At 40.0% G+C, this 27466-nt stretch overlaps 1 protein-coding gene across 1 annotated transcript in view; it reads right to left on the reverse strand.

Moving 5' to 3' along the window:
* Window positions 1–27466, reverse strand: part of LRP2 (LDL receptor related protein 2) — a gene marked incomplete at both ends in the record, with an annotated part of 164913 nt that overhangs the window by 73772 nt on the left and 63675 nt on the right. The window contains 15 exon segments of the mRNA XM_083365355.1: window positions 5839–6052; window positions 6900–7077; window positions 8890–8999; window positions 9145–9288; window positions 9688–9854; window positions 12688–12816; window positions 14331–14508; window positions 15404–15632; window positions 16869–17053; window positions 17818–18029; window positions 18894–19142; window positions 22869–23246; window positions 24778–24894; window positions 25581–25700; window positions 25988–26227. Of these exon segments, the coding sequence (XP_083221481.1) occupies window positions 5839–6052; window positions 6900–7077; window positions 8890–8999; window positions 9145–9288; window positions 9688–9854; window positions 12688–12816; window positions 14331–14508; window positions 15404–15632; window positions 16869–17053; window positions 17818–18029; window positions 18894–19142; window positions 22869–23246; window positions 24778–24894; window positions 25581–25700; window positions 25988–26227 (2850 nt within the window).

Raw genomic sequence — 27466 nt, forward strand, 5'->3', positions numbered from 1 at the left:
ATAATTCTTCCAATAGCTTTGGTCCCGTCTGACATGGATCCTCCATAATAAAAACTAGATCGTCCGCGAAAGCTTGCAATTTAAAGGTTTCCTTTTTAATGGTTAATCCTTTTATCTTTGGGTCGTTTCTTATAGTTCTCGTTAATACTTCAAGAGTCAATATAAACAGCAACGGTGATAAGGGGCAGCCTTGCCGTGTTCCCTTTTGAATTTGAAACTTGCTAGATGCTTCCCCATTAATAATTATTTTTGCTTCCTGATTGTCATAAATTGCCCTAATTATATTTATAAATTTTTCACCCATATTCATAAAGCTAAGCTGTTGGCACAAAAAAGACCATTTAACATTGTCAAATGCCTTTTGGGCGTCTAAGAAAAGTAATGCCATCTGTTGTTCGCTATGTAATTCATAGTACTCCAATGTATCTAATATTATTCTAATGTTGTGCTTAGTGTGTCTCTTAGCGAGAAAACCATTTTGATCTGCGTGTATGAAATCATTCAGAAATCGTTTCAATCGTTCCGCTATAATTGATGTAAATATCTTGTAGTCCGAGTTAAGAAGTGATATGGGTCTGTAATTTTGGATTAATGTATGGTCTGTGTTATCTTTCGGAATAAGGGTTATGTTTGCCTCTAGCCAAGATTTAGGCGTCCTTGCGCCTTCTAATACTGCGTTAAATACCTCCACTAGGGGTTGAGCTAGGATATTTTGTAATTCTTTATAAATCTCTGATGGAAGACCGTCGGGTCCCGATGCTTTATTATTCTTTTGTGCATTAATAGCTTTTATCACCTCAGATAGTCGAATTTCCTCGTTTAACATATTTCTGGTATCTTCTGTGACCTTAGGTAGTTTGGCTCTTTGAAAATATTCCTCCATTTTCTCCACACTTGCCTGGCTATCTTCTTTATATAAACGTTCATAAAATTCCTGGGCTATAATTTTTTTTTTTTCCTCCTGGTGGAATATTCTCCCTTCCTCATCTCGTAGTTCGTGAATCCAGTTTTTCCCCTTTTGTTTTCCCAATTTGTATGCGAGCCACCGGCCCGGTTTATTTGCATTTTCAAAAAAATTTTGTTTCGTGTTTCTCAATTGTTGTGCCAATTTCTCTTTGTCTAGAATGTTAAGTTTGTGTTTAATCAGATCCATAGATTGCTTGATATTCTCTTTTTGTGGATCTTGTTGGAGTGTAACTTCTAAGCTCTTATATTCCTCTTCTAATCTTTCCCGTTGTTGTCTTTTCCCCTTATTTTTATATACCATATATGCCCTCGCTACCCCTCTCATCACAGCCTTAGCTGTATCCCAATTGTTTTGTACTGAGGTGTCTATAGCTTTATTTTCCTTAAAGAAAAAACTTAGTTCTCTCTCCATCTTAGATTTGAATTCGTCTTCTTTTAAAATTGCTCTTTGAAGCGTCCATCTGGATATTTTTTTGGAACCTTTCCAGATAAGTTTAATAGGATTGTGATCTGCCCAAGTACCTGTCGCTATATGTACCTCATCTATTTCTGAACTAATTTCTTTCGTCATCCACACCATGTCTATTCTAGACCATGAGTTATGTCGGTTGGAGTAATATGTATATTGTCTAGCCTTACGATTTTTTTCCCTCCAGACATCTTGGATATTTAGTTCCTCAGCCAAGTTAAGAAAAGATCTCGGTAGAGTTCTTCTCTTCTTTTTCCTAAGCGTCTTTCCCATATAATCCAAATTTATATCTAGGATAGCATTAAAATCTCCTATTAAACAAATCTCCTCATAATCAATGCTACATATCTTATTGTGAAGTGTTTTGAAAAATTGTTCTTGGTTATGGTTTGGGGCATATATCTCTACCATCATGACCTTCCTGTGATTTATTATAACCTCGACTATCAGTATTCTACCCTCTTTATCGTTATAAATTAGTTTTGCAGTCAATTTTGGGTTTACATATAGTGCCACTCCTCTCTTTTTCTTGTGTCGGTCTAAGGAAACGAATAGGTTCCCTATTTTTGGTTGTACTAACAAATATTTTTGTTGTTCCTTTATATGGACTTCTTGTATTGCCACGATATCCAATTGTTGGTGAATAAGCCTATTAAAAAATTTCCGCCTTTTCACTGGCGAATTCAATCCATTAATATTCACAGACATAATACTACACTCACCTCCCTTCATCTTACTTATTTCTGGTTTTTGTGGATCTCGTGATTCGGGGCTCTCTCTCTTCCTTGTCTCTAGTTCCATGTTTCTCTGTTAACTCACCGGATTTGTTCCTTCTATCCTCTGTAGCTAAGATCTTCCCATCCATTGCCACACGTATTGTATCTCTTTCTCTTACCTCCCTTCCATCTTGATCTTCTAAATCTACTTCCTCTTGGCTATGGAAGTGGCGTTTGTAAAAATCTTCTGCCTTCTCTATCGTGTCCAGTCTATGCCTTCTATCCTGCCACGTAACAAGAATACCCTCTGGAGTTAGCCATCTAAAGTTTACATTTTCTCTTATTAGTTTGGATGTTAAGAATTGGTAGCCGCGTCTCAGATCCCTCATCCTTTTAGGTATCTGTTTAAGGATGGTGATTGGTTGGCCCCGAAATTCTAATGGTTCCTCTCTAGATCTATGCAGAAGCTCATCCCGAATTGATTTTTTAACTAACCTTACATGTACTTCTTTTGGGAGGTTGTGCCTTCTCGCATAATTAGTTTGGACCCTGTATGTTTCATCAATTTCCGCCAGCATTTCCTCCTTCCCTACACCGAGTGCCTTTGCCATCAGTTCTGCCATCATGACCAACAGATCTTCCCCTCTTTTTTCTTGAACGTTCTGGAAGCGTAGATAATGAGCAGCCTTTTCTGCTTCCAGAAAAATGACTGTTGTTTCTAATTCCTTATTAGCCTGAAGGAGTGTTTCATTTAAATCATCTACTCTCTTTTCCTCTTTTTCCATTCTAGCTTCCATATCTTGAAGTCTTTGTTCATTTTTGACTAATTGCTGTTGAATCCCTTCAAATTTATCATCTATCGCTTGGATTTTCCCCTTTAATTCACCAGTGTCGTTTCTTATTTGGCCTATTTCTCTCTTCATCTCCTCGTGGTTTTTGGCCATTGCCTCGTGTAGGTTTTGCAAAAGGGCATGTAAATCTTTAAAGGAATTCGAGTTAGATCTTTCCCTTTGCAGCATATCCTCTATAGATTTCTGATTGGAGGGACTTGAGGACATCCCCTGTCCCTGTGCTGCTGCCTTTTTGCCAGCGCTAGGCTTAGTTGCTCCCGAGATACTTGTCATGTTTCCCCAATTTTAACAGCGTTTTATCAATGTATAATACCCTGAGTCTTATATAAACCTTTTAACTCTATGACAAAAGATATATAAAACAGTTACCACCAGATACTTATTACCAACTAAGCAATTTATATAATAAAATTCTATAGTATGAATATAATCAAAGTCACGTTCTTCTTCTTTTTTCCCCCCCCCCCGTTTCCGGCGCAGAAATTGGCACCTTTTCCGTCTTCCTCTGCTGTCAAAGACCAGTAGGTGTCCCACTAAACAAACCTCCAGTTACTAAATTGCTATATCAAATGGCCGCCCGTGACAAGTAGAATAGAATTTCAAAAGTTTCAAAAGTTCACAAATTCAAAATTTACCAGGATAGACCAGACTAGACCAAGCTGATCGCTTTCCACGCCCGACAATCCAGAGTTCAGTCTCTAAGGCTCCAAAGCTCAGACTTTGACTTGTTGTAGCTTTTCTCCAGCTAGAATACAGTCATATAGTCTTCGGCTTTCTTTCCCTTGCTGTTTTTGCCAAACGCCTCCCTCAAGACTTCTATCGCCGCTTATTCCCTCTCCGTGAGGCTCCCACTTCGAACCAGTACCTCTTTCACAAGCGCTTCCTATTTAATATTCGGATACACTCTCCGTCAGCTCCGCTCTACCGTTGTCCCGCTGCTTACGTGCTAGCTCCGTCCCTCTGTCAGATCTTCATGTCGGCCATTACTGGCCTCCTTCTCCCCGGTTCGCTCGCATCAGACTTTCTCCGGATCTTCAACACGAACTGCCGCTCATGAAGGTTCTCCGGGCTGCCTGCAACTTCGGATGTCCCTACAGGACCTCCTGAAGCTCCGAAAAGCCCCCGCGAACACTGGGTGAGAGGTTGTGCAAGGAGAGAGCTCCGTTCACACAGCCGCCCGCTCTGACAGTTGGCTCCGCCCCCTATTATCTCTGCTTTCTGTGGCTGCCTGGCTGTTTTCAAAGCCGAAGAGCCCGCCAGCCAAAATTAGAGACTCTCCGAGAGGGAAGAATTCACTGCTGCAAAATATGAAAGGACCTGCGCCCGCCCTTCCTCCCCACCCCTTCCTCCTCCTCCTCCTCCTCCATAATGGAAACCCTTTGCTGAGGGGGGGGTGAGAGAGAGAGAGAGAGAGAGTGGGTTTGTTGGTTTGGTTGTCGTCCGTCTTTAATTAGATAATCAAAAGACAAAAGGGGCTTCCGGACGGGGCAAGCCAGGGCGGGGGGGGGAAAGAAGAGAAAGCGCTCTTCTGCTCTGCAAGCGTGGCGGTCAGAGTTTACGGCAGCCCCCACGCCCCCCCACTCCTTCCCCCCCCCAGCCGAAGCTTGCTCGCTGTCTGAGTTGCAGAAAACTCCGGCATTGGGCGCCCCCCCAGATGTTGCGCCCGGTGCGGCCGGCCCCCCCTGCACCCCCCACGCTACGCCACTGCCGTGACTTGGTCACCAGCTTGCAATTGACAGGACTGTCATTTGCAACCTTCGCTGCCAGCTTCCTACAAGCAAAATCAATGGGGAAGCCAGCAGGAAGTCACAAAGGTTGATCCTGTGACTGCAAGATGCTGTGACTATGTAGGATTCACCCAACAACAGCAACTGGGACTGCCGGAATTACCATCATAGGTCAGCACTGTGAATGATGTCACACACCTTACAACCTCATGACTTAAGTTCCCATTCCCAGTTAGCATCGGTAAGTGAGGACTACCTATAAAAAGATCCAGGAGCAAGCACATCCACCTGAAATGTTCCCTCCCCATTTTTCATAGTCCACTCTGCCAGGGTCAGTGGGTTGACAGAATGTGGTTTAATGTGACCATGTCTTCAGTTAAACTTTTATTGTAAATATGTTACAAGTAGTCCTTGACTTACAAAACTTCATTTATTGGCCGTTTGAAGTTATAACAGCACTGGAAAAAAGTGACTTATGATCATTTTTCACACTTATGACCATTGCAGCATCCCCATTGTCATGAGATTTACATTTGGATGCTTGACAACTGGTTCGTATCTATGATGGCTGCAGTTTCCTGGGTCATGTGATCACTTTTTGTGACCTCCTGACAAGCAAAGTCAATGGAGAAGCCAGATTCACTTAACAACCGTCTTACTAACTTGACAACTGCACTGGTTCACTTAACAAATGTGGCAAGAAAAGTGGTAAAATGGGGCAAAACTCACTTAACAAATTTCTCACTTAGCAACATAAATTTGGGGCTCAGTTGTGGTCATAAATTGAGGACTACCTGTATGATGTACACTGCCTTTTATGTGTGCTCCCCCCCTTAAATTGTAAAGTACCATGAGCTAAGCTGATTTGTGAGGATAAAGGTGTGTTTTTTTTAAGAAATAAAAAAGCAAACATGAAATTGTAGCTACTCTAGCCTGAATGCAGAGACGTTACTTTCATCCTTTCTTAATTCCTAAAATTTGAAGTGAAATTGTTCCCTCTTGATTTTTTTTTAATACTCTTTTTTAAAAAAGTAAAATGTACGATCAAAACAATCAGCCCAAAATACTGAGCATGTGAAAGAGCTTTCAAAGGCTTATTATATACTTACTGTCTCGGTAATACACTCGGAGACATTTCAATCGTGAAATGTTGTCTCTCAACACCACTTTGTTTGTTCCAGTTGACTTGTCGACCCGTTCAATGACTTCATAATCCCGGTCAGTGTAGTAGAGAAAAGAACCATAGACAGCCAGTCCCCATGGGTGAGAGAGGTGAACAACCAAAGTCATCCGATTCGTACCATCCACATTCCCTCGTTCAATCTAGAAGATTATCAAAATTGAATACTACAAATGAAAGCAAAACTGGCGCTTTATGAGTGTAAATCGTAAAGTCATATCTTAAAGACGGACCTGAGGTTTGACAATTATTTATCTTTTCCCTTGCCTGTCTTGAGAAACTAAGCATTTCACCCCCACCCCAAACCACTCACACGTCATCTCATTCCTTGAAGAATTAGTAAGCATAAATGGAAGCAACATTTCAGATCAAGTTAGCACTAAGGTGATGCAATTCCTTTGAAAGCTCAGTCGGAAAGTATAGCTCCTTCTGAAGTAGATGCATGAGCCTGGAAAAATATATGACTGCTTTAACCATTTGGGGAGGGGGGAAAGGGTCCTGGATATAGGACCCTGCATATTCTGAAATACCATTTTCAAAGAATTTGTATCATCCTATCAGCCATGCTGAATGAACGTGTTTTCTTTACGTCCTTGTTTATGCGTATCTGAATTTCTTCTTGATGAAGCTATTTTCCCTACCTTTTTAATGTTATGGAAAGTGAAAATAGATGCTATTTATTTGTACAAAGAAACAGGAAATCTGAAGTAGATTTTGGATTTATGTGTTTTAAAATTTAATGACCAGAAATATTTAGTACCTGAAGAAACTCAAAAAATGTTTAGGCAACCTGCCGAGAGTAACTTGCCTAAAGCCTTTTCAAATTCTGGCTACCCCACTGAGTACATTCTGAATGTGTGTAAGCAGATCCATTCTTTTCCCTAACATCCATCTTCTGATCATTCCTGTTTTAAGGCATGTAGCCCCTCTATATTTAAGCTGCAGATTGCTGGCGGGCAAAGATATGTAGGGACACTTCTGAATACATACCACTCCGGTGCTTGTGACTGGCCAATAAAGCTTTTGTTCCTTGATATCAATGGTAATAAATTCAACGTGGTCTAGATTACCCGTGAAGAGAGTTCTGATATCAGAGCCATCCATGTTTGCACTGGCAACCTTTGCTGGGATCCCACTATCTGTTCCTTGGTCTGTCCAATACAATTTTCTGCAACACATGTTATTTCAGCAATCAAAAAACAGGTAAGGTATGGTGTGTGTATATATATGTATATATATATATGTGTGTGTGTTTGTGTGTGTGTGTGTGTATATGTGTGTGTGTGTGTGTGTGTATAAAATCCTTTTATTAATCAAAATCCATAGGCATTGGAAAATTAATTCAAAGACTGCTATTACATACTTAGCAGTAAAATTTACTGAGGTCACTAGGGCTTATTTCTGGATCAGTGTAAGTATAAATGGATGTATGGACAAGCCTACTCTGAGGAAGCGTGCACTCTAAGAAATAGGATTCCCCTAGTCAAGTTTATATAAACTACAATTGCTGCTTAATTTTATCACCCAGAAATAGGCATACAGCTAAAACAGAATTGTAGCTGCTGTGGATATTAACAATAAGCCATTGTTTAGGTATATTTGTGGAGAACCTCTGGATCACATTCTGGTTATAGGCCATGAAATCCTCATTCAATCTTCCAAGATTTAATAGTCTTCTTTCTCCTCAAAGTCCTTGGAAAAGAACAAGGGCAAAGAGGTTTCACAAAGGCTCTGCTCACTCTCCTTCTTTTTTAGTTTGGGTGAACAAAAAAGCTCTTCTGACTACTCATCGCTGTGAAAGGCAAAGAGTGAACAAAGCCAGCTCAGTTGAAACCACCACAAATACCAGGAGATGTTTGACCAAAAGAATATGGAAGAAGCAACTTCCACTCACCACTGTTACGAGAGAAGCAAAGGCAACATAAATTTGGTAGAACCAATCCAGAAGTTCGGTTAGCATATGATGCAAAAAAACCAAAAAAACCAACAACAACCCAACATTCATCAAATCAAAATATATCAGTCATTTATTACTAGTCTAATAGAAAACTACAGAAAGAAAACATTGCTAAATTCTGAGAACTTGATGGTCCTAATATAAGGCAAGATATTATAAATTTTAAACTAAAGATAAACATTAGGCCTTTTAAATAAATGTAAATATAAACATAGAAATAATCCACGTTTTGGAGGCAACTCAGAAGCCACGATAATCCAGAACACTGTAAAACAAAGCCACGGGAACAGCTTAAGCTTCAAAACCCCTCCTCCCTTTTATTGTTCCACAGAAAGGAAAAAAAAGTTCTGCCACTTTGAAACTGGAGTAAAGAGACAGCTTGATCCTGGCTCCTTTTGAGGGAATCAGGGCCAATGTGTTGTAGTGACAGAAACCCTACCAACAGCAGGGTTGTGACACTTGTGAAGCTGTCTGTAAGTCTATCAGCCATCCAGCAGAGGAAATAATCCAGCACAATTAGCAGACTTTCTCACCAATAAAAGAGCATCTCTACTTATTGTTTATCCTCTCCCGCTGGAAGATTTATTATTTAGTAAACAATTCTTCCCAGAACCACAGAATCTAATTGTCAATGCTGCTAACATCGGATGTTCTTGTTTTGACAACATGCAGCCTTTTTTCCTTCTATGCTTTACTCTTGGAATGTGATGGGAGTTAATTAGACATAGCAATTCTGGAGTTTTTGAAATAAGAGACAATAAGAAATGGCGGGTTGGAAACAGGAGGGAAAGCTTGCCTTTCAAACTAATTGGAGAATGTGATTTATGACTGTAAATTAGGGGAGTGAATTGTGCTTGATACTATGTGTTTAGGTGAGGGGAATTCAGATTTCGGCTTCAACCATGTATGTGCCCAAGCCAGGCTATTTGTCGGAACCATTTACAGAAGGACCGTGGGGCCAAGAAGCTAAAAAATAATATCTCAGTACATTTTAAACAGCTCCAGAAACTTCATCAAACTCACCCTCGAGCAGGATCAACAGTTAAACCAAGTGGTTTTCCAGAGCCTTTAGGAGTACCATCATTGGTAATCAAAGTTTTTCGGTAGACGGTTTCTCTGTGGAGCGTCAATACCTTGAGAAATCATGAGATCTGGTTACACGGAGCAGAACTGAAGGCAGGGAAAATTATGCTAGATTATTTTTGTGCTGGTTGGTGCCTGGGGGAATGTTGTGGGGTTAAATGTAAATGCACGCCTCTCTGGAAGTTGAAGGCTTACCTCAATGGATTGCGCCGAAGGGTTAGTATAATACAGGTTTCCAGATATCCAATCTAAAGCCAGGCCCATTGGAGTACCAATAACAGCAGCAGGGGCAAAGATTGTCCTGTTTGTGCCATCTGACTTCACCCTATGAATTTCACCCTTGGGATAAAAAAGTGAGAATATAACACAATGATTTAGAAGAGGTTAGGGTGAAAAATCATTGCCCTTCTTTTCCTAGCATGATAGTATCACTGACTATCATGAGTTCTAAAGAAGAATGCTTTTGTTACTTGAACTATACTTGTTGCTTTTGTTACTTGAACTATAATAATCAAAGGTATCTAACGAAACTCACAAAGAAGACACAATGCAATCTTAAGTAGGTTTAGTCTACACAGACATAACATCCATTCACTTATTCTCAAGGTAAGAATTCATAGGTACAGTGTGATTTTACTGTTTAGTTCTTAATCGAAAAGAGAAATGGGACAGCAAACAAAAATATCAGGGCAGAGTTTTTCCAGTGAATTGCTGTTCTAAACAATCAGATATACTCACTGGATTTTCAACCCAGTAGATCATCTGTTCTGAATCATCAAAGTCAACATCGTATCCATTCTGAACTCCTGCTATTGGGACCATGGCATCATTGGATTTCTCCTCAGGGTTGAGAGATAAACCATAAATTATGCTATCTCTTACGGCTATAAGGAATGGCTTTTCCACTGTAAAGCAACACCAGAAAAAGCCGAGTGTTATTCTTACACATTTCCTGCAGATAACAAAACAAAATCCTGTGGTTTCCTGAAGTCCAGATGTATTAGATCAGGGGTGCCAAACTGCCAGCCCACAGGCCAGATGCATCACAGCAAAACCGCGCCCACCCCATTGCCGGCAATGCGGGGAAAAGTCGCAATACGTCGCAACACGTCAAGTGACGTTGCGAGTTTGACACCCCTGTATTAGATCAAAAGAACAGCACGTTTTCATGATGTTTCCCCAAACACATTTAAATACATTGAAAGGTAACTTGTACCAGTAACTAGATATGGCTCTCTAAATAGAGATCTTTTGAGTTTGTCTAACCGAGGCAGAATCTCAAGTCTCCACAGGCAAAAATTGTGCTCTGTCTTTGAATTATGATTCCTTCCTCTCTTTCTCCCCATAACGTATCAATCTCTTTAAAATCAGTCAGTCTTCCTGAACATCAACATTCCAGGAGGCACGCAAAAGAGTCACAAACATCTTCTAACACTCTGCACATGGTTCAGCAGTATATTCTTGACACGCAAGCATCACAACTGCATATTTACATAGTATGCTGAAAGCTCAAAAAAACGCACTTTTCTTTCTTTCCACGGGGCCCTTAATTTCAATTACAAATCCAGGTTAACACAGAGGAAATAGGAAAGGGAAATAATGTAAGCAAACCTTAAGAGTCATAAACAATCCCAGGAGGTGAGTCCCCCCCCCTTCCTTCCACATCATTAAGGGCAACTGCAGTATTTCATAAAGCATCAGCATCACAGTATATTATTTAGAATTTCTTCTCTATTTTTTGCCAAGCAATCCTTGAATGTTTGCTTGCAAATAAATCCCACTGGGTTGAAACCAACAAAGGAAGTCTTTCTGTCAGAGGAAGGGAACTATTAAGATCCTTCTTTCCAGTTAAGATGCTCAAGATGATTCAGCCCCACTGAAATCCAACAAATTTGTGAGAGCATTACACAGAAACCTACATGTGTTTGAGCACACGCTATGAATCATAATATGGTTTTATCACAGCACATTTTCAGAGAATGTAAGACCAAGTCTGAATGACAGGACTAGCAGAATTTATATATATATAAAAAAAATCCTATCCAGTAAAGGAGCAGTGTTCTTGCTTTAAATTATAATCTATGTAAAGTTCAGACGGAGCTGTCCATGGTTAGATAACTACACTGACTGAAAAGGAACTCCTGCGTCTTTAGTTTCCACATCATTCCAAAAAGCCCAAGATCTACAGCATAAAATATCTGTCACACACCTACTGGTTTTGCTTGGCAGCTTAATTAGTTGTAGACTTTCCTATTTACTGACTAAAATACATCTTTCCTTAGCTCCAGAATTACTGCAACAACAACAAGCTTTGAAAACTGCTCTAAATGTAGAGTACATGTATTCCAATCCCATCACTGTTTAGTAGCAACTATGTAGTAAAATGTAAACAACATTCTTCCAGGTAGAAGTACTGGTTGTGGCTGTTTAAAGCATTTTTCTTCGAGAGTGGATATTGTGTATTAGTATCCTATGTTCTCTTCTTCCCCTTTGTTTTTCTTTCTCGTTCTTTCTTTTTAAAGGTTTGTCTCATGTCATTCCTTCCATAAAGCAGCAAATTTCTCTTCCCCTCCATGTCTATGGAGATTCTCAGTTATTAAGGTCACTGTTATCCCAAAGGTAACTACCAACTATCAACAGTTCCAAGAAGGCTCCACGCCCACTTGCATTACTCAGGTGACCGTAAAGAGACAGATAAGCCTCCAGGTAGCTTTAACGATTTGCTAAAAGAATACAAATGAACAGCTGTCTGCAGGAGTATAAATCTTTCCATTCCTCCACCATCCAGTCAGAGCTGAAGAAGCTTCTTGGATGAGAAGTGAAAACAAGAAAGGCCATGGCACCTTTGGAATCTTCCCCTTCATCATCATACAGCAGGGCTTTTCAACCAGTGGTACGGGTACCACCTGTGGTACATTGGCACCTGGCAGGTGGTATGCGACCATCCTAGAAAAGTGGTAGCGGGGGAGGGGAATGAGCTGAACCAGTGGTAGCACCGCACAAACCTGAGCGAGAGATGGCTGGAGCTGCAGGGCTGTCGGGGCTCACTGGAAGTGCCAGGATCAGCTCCAGCTGGAGCTCGGCGCTGATCCTGGCGCTTCTGCTGAGCCCAAAAGAAGCGCCCGTCAGCTGGAATGTTGCAGCATCTCCAGGGTCTTATGATTTACATTCAGATGCTTGGCAACTGATTCATATTTATGACGGTCACAGTGTCCCAGGGTCATGTGAAGTGACCAAAACCTGCTGCAACCACCCAGCGGATAGGGGGTGGTCCTCGAATGTTGCCATGTCCTAAAAGTGGTACAATGGGTGAAAAGGTTGAAAAGCCCTGTCATACAGGATGGAACACGGTGACTTGAGTGGGTGGAACCCTGGGCAGGAGGTTAGCAAGCCAGTGTTTGAGACCAAAGAGTGGCTTAGAGAGGGTTGAACTCTCGTCCTTCACTCCAGCTCCTGCTGGGGACATTGAAAGGAGCCCCCAACTGGGCATGTCCAGGGCAACGGTAATGTCACCAGCTAGTCCTTTCAACCCGGAAGCGCCTCAGTGCTTCTGACTCCAGTGCAAAAATAAATAAATAAAATAGAAGATCTATGATGATGATGATACCAGCCATCAAACTGCAAGTGGTTTTCCCTCCCCTACATCCTGCAGTTTGAGAAACCCACTCCAGCGCAATTTTTTAAACAATTATTATTTCTCTTCCTTTATTCCCAAACAAAGCTCTCTCGTGGTCTCACCTCTCATGCAGTTTACATTGTCAGGGGAGAGAATCCATCCAGAAGGGCAGGCGCAGGAATAAAACCGGGGACCCGATGAAGAAAGCAAGCAGAGGTGACTACATAAGGATCGGTCACAGAAATTGATACCTGGGAGAAAAAAACGAAAGCGCTTGTGAACCCCAAATCGTTAAGTAAAAAATGGAGAGCTTGACAAGGTCACTAAGGTGACATTTAGTTTTTGTTCACTGTATTGAGAGCTGGATGTTTTGTACCATGTCTAGAGAATCAGGGATGGCTCTCTTGAGATAAGAGTGGATTCTTTAGGAAAACGCTGCTCAGATGAGCAAGATTTAAGATCTCTTTCCCCTTTGGATCTAAGCTATTTCTCTTAACTATTGAGGATGATGTCCTCTTGCATATAATAGATTTAGCACAGCAGTTCAGGAAAGGTTTTCCTTAGATATTTTTTTTTCTTCTTCTCCTTCCATTCGATCATATCCAATTCCCAGACATTGAGACTGGACAAAATCCCTGCGGTTTTCTTGGAAAGGTTTTTCAGCAGTTATCTAGCCTTGCCTCCTTCCTAGGGCTTAGAGAAAGTGACTGACCCAAGGTTACCCAACTGGCTTTGTGCCTAAAATGGGACTAGAGTTCCCAGCCTCCCAATTTCCAGCCTGAGCCTTAACCACTTCTCCAAAGTGCCTTTTTTCTTACATAGATAGATGCAGTGCTTTTTTTGTAAAAGAAAAAGGTGCTGGAATTCACACATGTCATACAACCCGCCTTGCCTACCCTACAGGGTTCCATCCAAAAAAGGTGCCGGAACTCCGTTCTGAGCGTTCTATGAGAAAAAAAGCCCTGGATAGATGTAAAAAAAATAATAAAGATTTTGATGTATCAACAGGGCAATTGAAAACAGCTGCTTCCCTTTTTCCCTTGTCCTTTTATCTGTTTAACTGATAATTCAACACTTCTTGCTGTTCCTTTGCTGTTTCCTGTATGTGTTCTTTTAGGAGGTTTTGGAGGGCGAATTATATCATTTAACAGGAGTCACGCCATTTTTCTACACTGTCAATTATTGAAATTCATAGGGGGGAAAAAACAAAACACCTCATTCTAATGATGCTACACCAAAACATCAGGAAAAGCAAACCATTGGAAAGGGATTGCCTTCACAGTGGATTGTGCAAATTAACTCCTTGTCTTTGAAGCATGAAGCAGCATGGTCCTTTGGAAGACTCAAGGAGTTTCTCAGAAGGTGTTCTCCAGCTATGTGTGCAGGCGCAGATGGCTCACTTTCACTACACAATAAAGTGTTGTCGACTGTGCATACACACGCGCACGCACAAAATCTACAGAGAAACGTTCCTTTCCAGTGTTTTGCACCAATCTATTGCACAAATCCACAACCACAGATACAACACTTTTCACATACTGTATAGGGTTTCATTATTGTCCCAGAAGGCGATTTTCATCAATCAGCAGCTTCAACTTATTGGCAGACATTACAGACTGGAAGAAATCCAAGTCTTATGAATATTTAAAAGGAAAAAAAAACATGTTGTGAAGCAGTACATAGCTTGTTATTGCAGTATGCTTTTTTTTAAAAAAAAATGCTTTTTAAGACTGAGCTGTTTATTGTTTTTGCTGACCAATCTTACCAGGCGGCTGTTTCATGCGATGAACTGCTGCAATCCCTAGAGGCTGATGAATATTGTAGATCATTACTGTTTGATTTCTCCCATGCCACTTGTTTGCTCGGATGACTCGATGGGTGTATCGATCAGTCCAATATATGAAATCCTCAAATACAGTGAGTGCATGAGGATGCCGCAATATCTATTTTTTTAAAGGGCAAAAGTTTCCATTAGCATTCAATGTCCTTGATGTTGTTATCCTGAAGTAACACATTATATGGGACGGGGCCAGGTTATTTGAGGGACTCTCTCACCCCACTGGGATTGGCCCGTCCCATTCTTGCTGGCAGAGGAGGCTGGCCCCATCAGCTTGATTATTCTGGCCGGAGGGCCTTCTCTATTGCTGCTCCTACCCTCTTGCCACCAATGTGAGGTTGGCCCTGCCTTATCCTTTCACAAGGGCCTAAAGACATGGCTCTGCCAGTCAGCTTGGGGTCCCAGTGGGGGGAACAGCACAATGGAAGTGGTTGATCAACTAATAACAGATCCCACCTCCCCCCATTCCACCCCCACCCTCTCCATGTTTCCTTAGGTATTAATGTTGGATTTATGTTTTAACTGTATACATACAGACATATTTTTATGCCTGTAAGCCACCCAGAACTACCCTATAGTAAGATGGGCGGACAATAAATTTTATAAATAAATATGAAAATAAAGGTTTCTAGACATCTTCCTGGCCTTGCTGAAATAAAGCTCAAGGAAAGTTTATGGCACAACAGATGGCTTGCAACACATACAACAGCTTTGCATCATTATATTTGGACAACAAGCTGTGATCTTTTTTATACATGGTCCTAAATCATACAATATAATTTAGGTGCTGATTATATACTAGCACTCAAAAGTCTGCAGTAATAAACTAGATAACTTGCTGGATTTATCCTGGAAGAACAAAGATTCCAGTTCTTTTCAATCATGAAAATTTTCTGCTTCAGCCAACAGAATATACAAAATCAGATGTTAGGTAATAAACATTTGAACAATCTGATCATCCGTTTCCCTATTATTATTATTTTTTCATTTTTTTTTCATACCAAGTCACTTGCCACCACCTGCCGCCTGTTGTTTCCATTATAATCACAGAAATCAATGTAGTCAAGATAGGCATCCACAAAATACAACAGTTTGTTGGGATAGTCAATTGAGAGTCCATTGGGCCAATAAATCTTACTGCTAACAATGGCAGTTCGTAACGTGCCGTCCATGCTTGCTCTTTCGATTCGGGGATTCTGACCCCAGTCTGTCCAAAACATCACATGACCACTGCAGAAAACAACAGGTTAGCGGTATATAAATAAAATTAATAATAATAATAATAATAATAATAATAATAATAATAATAATAATAATAATAATAATAATAAAAAAGAGCTTCACATGCTTAGCACTATAAATCTGGATGCTCCTGGTTCACATCTCACCTCTGCCAGTTCACAGCATTAGGCAAGCCATTATTTCTCGGTGGTTTTTTTTTTAATTTTCTTTTTTTTAATTTATAGCCTGCCTTTATTTTTATTTTATTTTTTTTAATCCCATTTATATCCCGCCCTTCTCCGAAGACTCAGGGCGGCTTACAATCTAAGCACAAATCAATGTGCTTAGCAATAGCCTTCATTCTATGTATATGCCTGCTTATTAGGGCTTTCACACACACACCCCAAGCGGCATTTTTACAAAGTCAGCTTAATTGCCCCCAACAATCTGGGTCCTCATTTTACCTACCTCGGAAGGATGGAAGGCTGAGTCAACCTTGAGCCTGGTGGGATGCGAACCTGCACTAATTGCAGGAAGCTGGTGTTACTTAAAGAGGCATTAGCCCACTGCTCCACCATTATTTTTACAAACAACTCAAAGCAATATGCAAATCTAATACCCCTTGCTCTACCTATTTTTCCCACCACAAAAACCCGCTGAAGTGAATTCGGATCACAGAGTCTGGCCCAAGATCACCCAACTGGCTTTCATGATTAAGGTGGGACTAGAACTCAGCGTCTAACTTGGTGCCTTAACCACTGGACCAAACTTTATCTGCAATATGGGAATAATAATGCTGCTGCAACATATTGGACTACAGAACTTGACAATCAGTGAAACATTCTCTGCTTGTTTAAGACACTGATTTACAATGGAGTAGATTTAAGGTGGCCATGTGGTATAAATGGGCCTTCTAGTTAGATATAATTTTGTAATTTGCTATCATTAATTGAGCTATGCACTAGGTTTCTACTACAACTCAGAAGTCAGCTGGTGGCATACGAATGCACCCAGATTTTTCATGAAATTATGACATGCAAACAAGTGATTTGGTAACAATAATGTAATATTAATTCTAAAGTTTTTTTGTTTCATAATTATTTGCTATAATGCCGACTTCAAAGTATCTTTCTTATTGCACATCACTACAAAATACATGACAACAATTAGAAGATAATGTATGCTTAAAGCCAATGTTTAAAAAACTTTATATTACAGTCAATGTTGTTGTCGTTTTTAACTTACTCTGTTCTGGGATCTAAGACTAGCCCTCTTGGGTTTGTCACATTTTCACTGATCAGAACAGTCCTATGGCTTCCATCAAGTCTGGAGACTTCAATTGTTTCCAAGGAATAGTCTGTCCAGTAAAGATTGCGGCCTATCCAATCCACTGCGATGCTTTCTGTAACTGTGACACCACTGTCAAATACCTGTACAAAGCCATGGAAAACCATTTTATTGGCATCCTTGTAATCTTTTATTATTGAAAAGGACTAAAGTTAGTTTACGTTTTATAAAAGAAGAGAACATGTATTATTTATCCACGGCAAGATTAACTAAAGTGAAATTCTCTAATCTCTCCAAAAAATATCAATTCATTGTGGAGAAAATATTAATTCTTACTCTAAAATAAACATTTATGAACAAAATCAACCTATTTTCAGGAAACAGGGATCCCTTACTAATCCTATCTCCTCTGCAGTGTGTGTTCCACTGGCTCTAATCCTCCTACATGTATTTATTTACAAAGGAGTATGGGACACGGTGGCTCAGTGGGTTAGGACGCTGAGCTTGTCGATCAGAAGGTCGGCAGTTTGGCGGGTCGAATCCCGAGTGCCGCGTAGCAGAGTGAGCGCCTGTTACTCGTCCCAGCTTCTGCCAACCTAGCAGTTCGAAAGCACGTAAAAAATGCAAGTAGAAAAATAGGGACCACTACGGTGGGAAGGTAACAGCGTTCCATGCGCCTTTGGCGTCTAGTCATGCTGGCCACATGACCACGGAGACATCCTCGGACAAGTGCTGGCTCTTCGGCTTTGAAACGGAGATGAGCACCGGCCCCTAGAGTCGGAAACGACTAGCACACATGTGCAGGGGAACCTTTACTTTTACCTTTTATGCATCAGCACCTGGATGCACATAGAGCTCCATAAAATTTGGACATACAATCACTGTCTTGAATCAGCAAGAGACTTACTACTTTTCTGTCTGTTCCATTCTGGTAAGCACTCCAAATCTTGTCCTGACTGATATCAGACCAAAAGATTCTATCAGTCACTGAATCAAAATCAAGAGCTACAATGTTCCTTCCATCTCGAATCAAGGAAAAAATGCGCTGAGCCTGGGAAGTTATGTTATTAACAACAATTTGGTTACGGCTTGCCACCATCAAGAGAAGGTACCCAGATTCTGCAAAAAACAGGCAATTAAAAACAAACCTTTAACTATCAACATATAGAGGGCATTCCATTTCAAAAAGGCATACACATTTAATACACAGTATTCTGTATATGTGTATGTATTAGAAAAGGCATAATTTCATGATGGTATAGGGAGGGCTAAATACACAGTCTCTGTGCCGATAATCTCAGGTTTAATCCTGGCGCTTCCAAGCTGAGCTGTGAAATCTAAAGAGCTGCCAATCACTGGATTGAGCTAGATGGATTAATAGGGCAACTCAGTCTAGTCAGTCTCATGTTCTACAATAGACTATGTAAATGTTTTGCTCATGACAGAAATGGAGGTTATATTGTGCAGACATTCCTTTAGTTAAGCCAAGGGTCTTCAAACTTGGCCCTTTTATGACTTGTGGACTTCAACTTCCAGAATGCCTCAGCCAGCATGCCTAGCTGAGGAATTCTGGGAGTTGAAGTCCACGAGTCATAAAAGGGCCACGTTTGAAGACCCCTGAGTTAAAGAATTGTTCTATGCCACCTGAGCTAAAGGCTTCAGGTCCCATTGTATGTAGGATTCCCTGAAGCAAGAATACTTACTTACATATGACACTGATTGTGTTAATTTTAGCAACTGGACATCTCAACATCTCAAACATATCTTTAAATAATTATCCATGCACTCAACACGTAATAACTTCTGATGTAATCAAATTTGTAAAGGTAACTGCAATTATAATCTGCCATGAATATGCTAATGCTAATAGCCTACATTCAAATGAGTGAACAATATTTAAGCTTCTCACCTGATAAGAATAGCCAGGATAAGATTATGCATTTGTCTCTGTTCCTATCACTTTATAATCAGGCTATCCCTCACCTGTTACTTTGCATGTCTTCCCGTTGGATTCTAAGCTGTAACCTTCATCACAGTAACACCTAAATGATCCCCTTTCATTGTGGCAGTGTTGGCTACAAAATCCGGGAGAGTCACATTCATTAATGTCTTCGCAGGTCTTCGAATCGTTGGCAAGCTGGTAGCCAAAAGGGCAAGAACACTGAGCACCAAAAGGGCCTTGAATGCATCCATGTGTGCAGCCTGCGTTATTATCCAAGCAGGTCTCCTGGTCTGTAAATCAATTGGAGAGACTGCTATCAACATAGGTCCACCTACCTGTAATTCATGAGATGAGTCTTTCAAACCACCATCCTACGGCCCCCACCGCATGTTACTGACACTGACACTGCGTCCCATGTGGTCACGAAACAGGGGTGAGCCTTTCGTAGACAGAATATTCTATAAAGGTGCAGCCTTTCTCTAGAGCTGGAGCTAGATGGGGAGCTCCCACTTTTTTTTTAATCCCATTTATATCCCGCCCTTCTCCGAAGACTCAGGGCGGCTTACAATCTAAGAAGCACAAATCAATGTGCTTAGCAGTAGCCTTCATTCTATGTATATGCCTGCTTATTAGGGCTTTCGGGGGCCCCCCAAGCGGCATTATTACAAAGTCAGCTTAATTGCCCCCAACAATCTGGGTCCTTATTTTACCTACCTCGGAAGGATGGAAGGCTGAGTCAACCTTGAGCCTGGTGGGAGGCGAACCTGCACTAATTGCAGGCAGCTGGTGTTACTTAAGTAGGCGTTAGGACACTGCTCCACCAAGGCTCTTTTTTTTTTAAATCCCGCCTTGTACGTAGGAACCCCTCTTCCCTCTATAGCCAAGGCAATACAGTGTCTTGCCGTGACCCATATCTTTATCCAACCGGCCCAAGGAGCTGCTCTGCCACTTCCCTCCGCAGTGACCGTCTTTTTTATGTTTTGTTTGCTTCCTTTTTCTTTTCCTCACTGCAATAAAGTAACGTGGCCAAGGAAAAACAGTCAAGGTGACTGAGAGCTGGTGTTTCCCCCAGCGAATAGCCAAGAGGATGCTCAGCTCTATTTAATGCCCTCTGGGCTTAATAATAGCAAAACAAAACAAGTTTTTAAACGATTCTAAACAGGGAAGGCAAGTTACTCTTCCCTCACATTCTAATAGAAAAAAGGAGATGAGTTAATCACAAAATTAGCGGTTACAGTAATTCTTAGGCCTAGTTACACAACCACATATGCCAAAAGAAAACAGCATTTAAGACTGGGGTTTTTTAAAAGCAAAGTCAAGAAGTCATTCTACAACAGAAGTGAACGCAAAGAAACCTTGGATAATTTTAGCTCCCTTTTGCCTCTCCTTAGCTTATGTGACCATGGCCAGAATACCAATGGCAGGCGGCAGCATTCTCTACGTTTCGTGAAAGTGGGGTCCCCAGACTTGTTTGGCAGTGAGCATCTTTTGAATGTTTAAGACACGTTATGGACTAGTCACAAAATGAGCACTGAGCATCAGGCAAACTGGTACCTTGTGTCCCCTATTCCCTTTAGCAATACTTTTTCTATTATTTCTTCAGAGTACTTTGCCTTTGCTTCCAATTTTTTGGGCAGGGGTCATGTTGGAGAAGGAGGAGAGATCGAAAGACAGCCTTCCCAAAAAAGCATGGGCTACCTATAACTGTAATATTCTTAGAATCCCTTGGGATATAATGAAGCCTCACAAGTAAAGATGTTACTTAAAGTTGGACCTTCAAAGGTGCTTTCAAAAAGGTGACTGGACGTTATTTTTCTTGAAACCTTTCACTTCTCCCCCAAGAAACTTCTTCAGTGCTAATTAATTGGTGAGGAATGGAAAGGATCTATACTCTTTGCAGTCAGCCAGTCATTAACATCTTCAAGAAAAATCAAGGAAGTGTAGTTGCCTTTTTTGAAAGCACCTTTGGGGACAATCATAACCTGGATGGCTGAGAACCTCCGTAGACATCCACCTTCCATAGCACTCTGTTTTCTCATTTACTTAGAAGAATTTAAATTTAATCAAGAAATATAAAGTGGCATATAGAGCTTGGCAAAAGCCATGGGATATATCACTGTACATCTGGGCACCCATGGATTAAGGCCATTAAGACAAGATGGAGTTCAGTCTTTGGGCTTGAAAATGGGAGGACGCTTCTCCTTCCAATGCAGATTGTAGCCTAGTTTCATAGCCACGTTTTGCGGGTTGGGGATAGAAAGCTGGTTTGAGACTTCTAAGTGACAGATTTGATTGAAGCTGTCCTTATCAGACATGCAATGTTAACCGACTACGCTTTCTTTCCGGAAAAGGCAACATTTTTACAGTTGGGGACCATATTGTTTACAGACCTTCCAAACCATAGCCCTATTCATTAATGCTGGGGTACCTCCTAAATGAAAAGATCATATGCTCTCCCCTCCCACTTCCTCCAAGTATTGGGGTGCTTGGCATATGAGAACAAGCTACATTTGGAATGAAACAACTGGTTTCCTATACGTGCATAGAAATAGATTAAAATTTGTAGAGGCATCTCTGGATCATAGGCATGTCTGGCTCCCAGACTGATACGATGTCAACATGCGGTTCAATAAATGGCCGTAGGCAATATCCTTCTTTAAGAGCAGCAAGACACACAAATTTACTGGTTCACAGAATGGCACTCAAAGGAAATAAGGAAAATTCCATCCTAATGTACTTTGGCATATATTGATCGCAAATGGGAAATGATTCAGTTGCTGGAATTCTTATACAGCCATCCCATTCTTCTTAATAAATAACTGGGCTTTAAGAAAGGAGATGCCAAAGAACGTGACGTACAAGGAGGATGAGCTGACTTTTACCTGAAAAGGTGATTGGCTGAGTTAATAAGGAATATTATGGCTGAACAAGTAGTGGGTCCTTTCCCGCTGCAATAACCACCTAATAAATAATAGTCAGAGAATGGGGAACACAAGGAAACCATGTTACTATGCTCATGCCTTGCTTGAGGGTTTCTCAAGGGCATCTAATAGGTCAGGGAAGAAACAAAAAGCTCGCTTTGGTGAGCTGCTCCTCTGATCTAGTAGAGTTCTTACACTCAAATATCAATTCTGAAAAAAACAATCTCAGTCACAGCAAATGCTCCTGTTTTTGTAAACAACCTTTCATTTAACACATGCAATCCAAAACTATCAAGCTGTGAATCTAATATGATTTAGTATCATACCTGGCTGAGGCTCATCTGAGATTGTGCATTGATTGGTTAGAAAAAGGAAGGAAGGAAAGAAAGAAGTTAGAATTAAATTTAAATCAACATTGTCAGTAATCAGTACCAATGCTACTTCTGCCCCTTGCAAATTTTGAGATTAAAATCAGATAAAAGTTAGAAATATTAAGGGAAATATGAAAGATTGGTTTAAATTTAGTTTAAATTAAAAGCAACCACTGATTAAGTCCCAATCTTAAATTATAAACATAGCATTTTTAAAGAAGTGAATAGTAAAGCCTGAAGTGAAACATATTAAAAGTTTAAAATGACCCAAATAAAAACCACATTCATAAAAACTCAAACATGGATGTTTTCATTTGCAGCAAGTCAGCAACTTAACAGATCGCCCAAAACAGCCACTAATAATGCTATTTCCAGCAATCAGAAAACTATATGGAATATTTTTTTATTTCAATGTGATGTAGTCATGAAGACTGTTGAGCTGAAACCAGGGAAATCTGGATTCACTAAACTATACAATTCAGCAGGTCCTTTGGGCCAGCCCCTTTCTCTCAGCTTCCCCTGCCTCACGCATTTAGTATGAGAATAAAAATGAGGAACGGCCTCAACATTTTCAGCATCATAATCCCAGTCCTCTTCTGAGAAGTCAGAACTGCATAGGATGCTTTTGCCATAAGCCTATGAGATGAAGCAATGATATTTAAGTGACTTTGTCAGATACGTTTTTGAAGGCTTCCTTTGAACTGTACATTAAAAATATACTTACTGCATAGGGGTGATTCATCAGCTCCATTAGGGCAATCGGCAAGATTGTCACATACTTTACTGAGATTTACACATATACTGTGACCTGGGCATTGCCACTGCCAGCTGGGGCACCGGAAAGGCTGGGTTGGACAGTCCCTCTCATCACTCCTATCCCGGCAATCGTTGTCACCATCACAGACCCAAGCTTGAAAGATGCAGTTTCCATTATCACAGCGGAAAAGAGAAGGAGGACAGGTCCTAGGTGGACATCTGTGATGTTCATCAGAGCCATCCACACAATCTGGGTGACCATCACATTCCCAATTAGCTGGGATGCAGTTGCCATCTGATTGACACTGGAATTCAGTCTGGTGGCACATTCCAGGAGGTCTGGTAGCTGGAAGTCACATTAAGGATTCAGAGATATTTTTTTTTCTTTCTCCCCCTTGTCGTACAGTATTAGCTAACCACTCTTCATCCTCCGCAAACAAGTCAAAGGTAACCAGACAGTCAAGAATAATTATAATTCTTGACCTTTTAAGAATCACTGAAGCGATATTGCTGACAAAGTAATCTGCCTATTGATCTCGTCAAGGCAAAAAGCAAACAACAAACCATGTGGTTTACCTGGAAGTAGTAATAGCAAGGCTCATTTGCACCTGTTGTGAAGAAAATATTATGTGTATGTGGGGGAGGGGTGTTTAATTTCAACAAGTAGCATTTAGGAAATCTTTGTATAACTAGAACTCTCCGAAGAACTTAAGTCTGTTTTAAAATATATAACTTATCCAATAATTTACTGAATGGTAGAGTCATTCCATGGTATAGTACAGGGCTGCATCCAAATGGATAAGAAAGGTTCTTTCAACCCTTTTGAACAGAAGTGGAGACCCTTCAAAGAGGTTTCAGAGAAAAAGACAAATTACAGTTTATTGTTTTTATCTCTCTCTCTCTCTCTCTCTCTCCCTCTCTCTCTCTCTCTCTCTCTCTCTCTCTCTCTCTGTGTGTTGCTTGTAGGTCTCTCTCTCTGTCTCTGTCTCTCTGTGTGTGTTGCTTATAGGTCTGTGTACGTGTGTGTGTTGCTTATAGGTCTGTGTGTGTGTGTGTGTTGCTTGTAGGTCTCTCTCTCTGTGTGTGTGTTGCTTGTAGGTCTCTCTCTCACACACACACTCTCTCTCTTGCTGTGTGTGTATGTGTGTGTGTGTGTATCTGCATGTGTATGTGTCTGCATTCTGAAATCAATATCCAAAGGACTTTAATTACTGGGCAGATAAACAAGCAGTATCCTTTGAATGGCACTTGATCATTAATTATTTCTTATATGAATTACTGATTTATTTATTTTTTTTAAAAAAAGAAAATGCATGTGCAGAAGGGCATTCTTCAGAGACAAGATATTTCTACTTGAGGACGTTTATATGGGTGCAATGTGCAGCAAGAGATATCATACTTTTGAGGAAAAAGTGATCTAATATTTTTACTACAGTTTTAAGAAAGAAATGCCTACATATATTAAAATGCGCATGGGCAGAATAGGATCATTTACTATATTGAAATAATGATTATGCTTTGTAATAGTTAACTATTTTTATTTACTCGACTATATTTCTCTACTATTGGCATTATTTTCAATGGAGTTAATCTTTATTTTTAGGCCTAGAATCTAATGTGCATGGCATTTAAATTGATGGGGGAAATTCACATGAGCCGTTATATCTGAATTATACTTGTTTCTAAAACTATAAATATATTTCCCAGAAGATGCATAACTACTAATCCCTTGTCATGCTGTCACTAAGAAGATTACATGATGGTGCATAAATATCAGGTATTGCCAACATTTCATCTTAGCTGGAGCAGGTGTTTCCAACCCTTTTTCTTAAAGTTCACTTCATTAATAATACGGAAATGGATTTGTTTATACTTACGACAAGCAGCCTCATCAGAATGATCGTTGCAGTCAAAAACACCATCACACCGGTAATAGTTCCTAATACATTGGTTTCCACTTGCACACTTAAACTCAGTAGAACTACAGTTGTAGACTACAGTAAAATAGAAAAGGGCCATAAGAATTTTAAGCAAGTTGTTATTAGTCATACTACGGAATGAGAACACAATAGGAAATAGTACAAAGAAATCTCTCTTTCTTTCTTTCTTTGTTATCTGAAGGAAGAAGTTGCATAGTTGGATCACTGCATCTGAAGTTCAAGAGCATCTAAAGAGCACTCACACATATTGAGAAATTCTGTGGGTAATTTCATTACAGTGTCAAAGCGATCTAACCATACAGCATACAAACTTTATCTTCAGAGCACCTAATGATCCCAGAATCTTTTAACCAGACTGGAGGGAAATGAGCTATATACCCTTTTCCATTTTCAGATATATTGGAAAAATTAGGAAAACTCTTGAGCACCGCTTTTCAATCTTTATGACATCAAAAAAAGGACACAATGAATTTTCTGACTTTGGAGAGTAAAGCAATGCAGCAAGAATAAAAACCATGGTTGCCGGCGTATCTTTTAAGACTGCAGACTTTAATATATCTAAACACTGCGGGGTCAAGGGAGGACAGCATGGAGAAATCCCAGTGTCTAAACAAGTATTTCTTCTTATTTAGCATTTAGTTTTATCGGCTAACTTCTTATAAGTTTATTGTTCACACTGATTAATGTTGAATCAGCATAACTTGAAAAAAAAATAGAGTATAACCGATCTGATACTTAACTGCAATCATGTTCATCTGCTCCATCCACACAGTCCTGATCTCCATCACAAACATAAGATGCATCAATGCACCTGTGATCAGGACACTGAAACTGACCGAATTCACATGCATCTGTGAAGGCTATAAACACATTTTTTTTAAAAAAGGTCCAATTTAACACAATGTCTTTCATGCATGCACTCACAGACACCTACAAATATATATACATATATATACACAATTATCACTTTTTCCCAAATGCTCTAGAGAAAAATTAGGAAAAGTGTGCCATCCACTTGTTTTAAGACCTACAGCTCCTTAAAGCACTGGCCATAGGCCGTAGAGTATAGCTAAGAATTCTAAGACTTACAATACAAACACATCCACAAGGCTACAGCTTATGGAGTCCACCGCTTTCTTATACTTACTACAGTTCTTTTCATCTGAACCATCGCCACAATCATTATCAGTGTCACAAAGCCAGATTTTGGGAATGCATTTGCTGTTATCACAAGTGAACAAGGTTGTGGGACACGACGTTGGGCCCTGTGTAGGGCAGTGAAGTTCATCACTACTGTCCAGGCAGTCATTATGCTTATCACATCGCCACCGAATGGGAATGCACTGGCCATTTCTACAGGTGAAGGCTGATGTAGCACAAGAGTTATCTGAATAAAAAAAAAGAAAATATGGAGAGCTCTGACTTCCACACAAAACTACTAATGATTATTTCCACCATTATTAAAGAAGAAAACAATCCATTAAATCTCCTTGGATTATATGAAGACCATTTCATAAACCTACCACAAATTTCTATGTAAAGATTATAGATATCATCTATGTGCCATGGTGTTGCCCAAAATTACCAGGATTATCTATGTGTGCGTCATTTTGTAAACTACAACTTTTGTGATGAAACACATCCCTGGCATGCAAAGGGATTCAACATATGCATTAAACTGTGTAAAACTGTTGTTGTTGTTGTTAACTGGTAATGTTATGAGATAAAAAAATCTGGAATCCATACAATTTTGCTGAACATATAATAGCCAGAGGTCTATTCTGGAAGAAACTTGAATTTCAGAAATATTTCAAACAATTATGCCCTTTTAAAGCTTGTGGACTAATACTTAGAATTTATAGCACAAACTTGAGGAAATGCAGGATAGAAATGTTTAATGTAAGTAACATCAAGCTAAAATTTCATTCAATAAAATACAATAGTTTTAAAATGTGAAATCACTGAGTAATGTCTATAAGACACTAATCTCTGGTCATAAACTCAAGTCCCAAAATTTATCATCATGTCCAAGCTCCTCTCATTATTCTTACTTATCAGAACCTTTGCTCTGAAACTTTCTTAAAGCTGCGTTTTTGTAATTCTAAGAGCAAACATCATCAAAAGCTGAACTTTTAGTGCAAAATCCTGCTCAAGCCCATTAAACTGAAAAGTTTAATCTTAAAAACAATTTACAAATATTTTTGCATGTCTCTAGTTCTCTATAGTTTTAAGTTTTATGTAACCAAAACATTTACTTTCAAAGGAAGATTACCGGTAAAACCAAGAACAAGGAACTGCAAATCAGTTCTAATATAATGCAACTATACGAATCCACATTAGAATGTTTCGTACAATATATTCCTCCAGGCTTGGGCTGACCAGATGTGTTGGATTGCAGCTTCCATAATTTCTTATTGTACGACCAAATGCCCTGTCAGCCCATCCAGAAGACAATAGAGACAATACTCTTAGAGACAAAGTATTTTAATGGCATATATCACTACCCATGAATTAGATCTGTCACAATTTTTCACCTTTGCACCCTTATAATTCTCAACACCACTACAGTAGAAGGTGGGGTTTTGATAAACGATTGTTTTCATTTGTTCATATACTCAACAATATC

The sequence above is a fragment of the Vipera ursinii genome (genome assembly GCF_947247035.1).
Source record: "Vipera ursinii genome assembly, chromosome: 1".
Lineage (NCBI taxonomy): Eukaryota > Metazoa > Chordata > Lepidosauria > Squamata > Viperidae > Vipera > Vipera ursinii.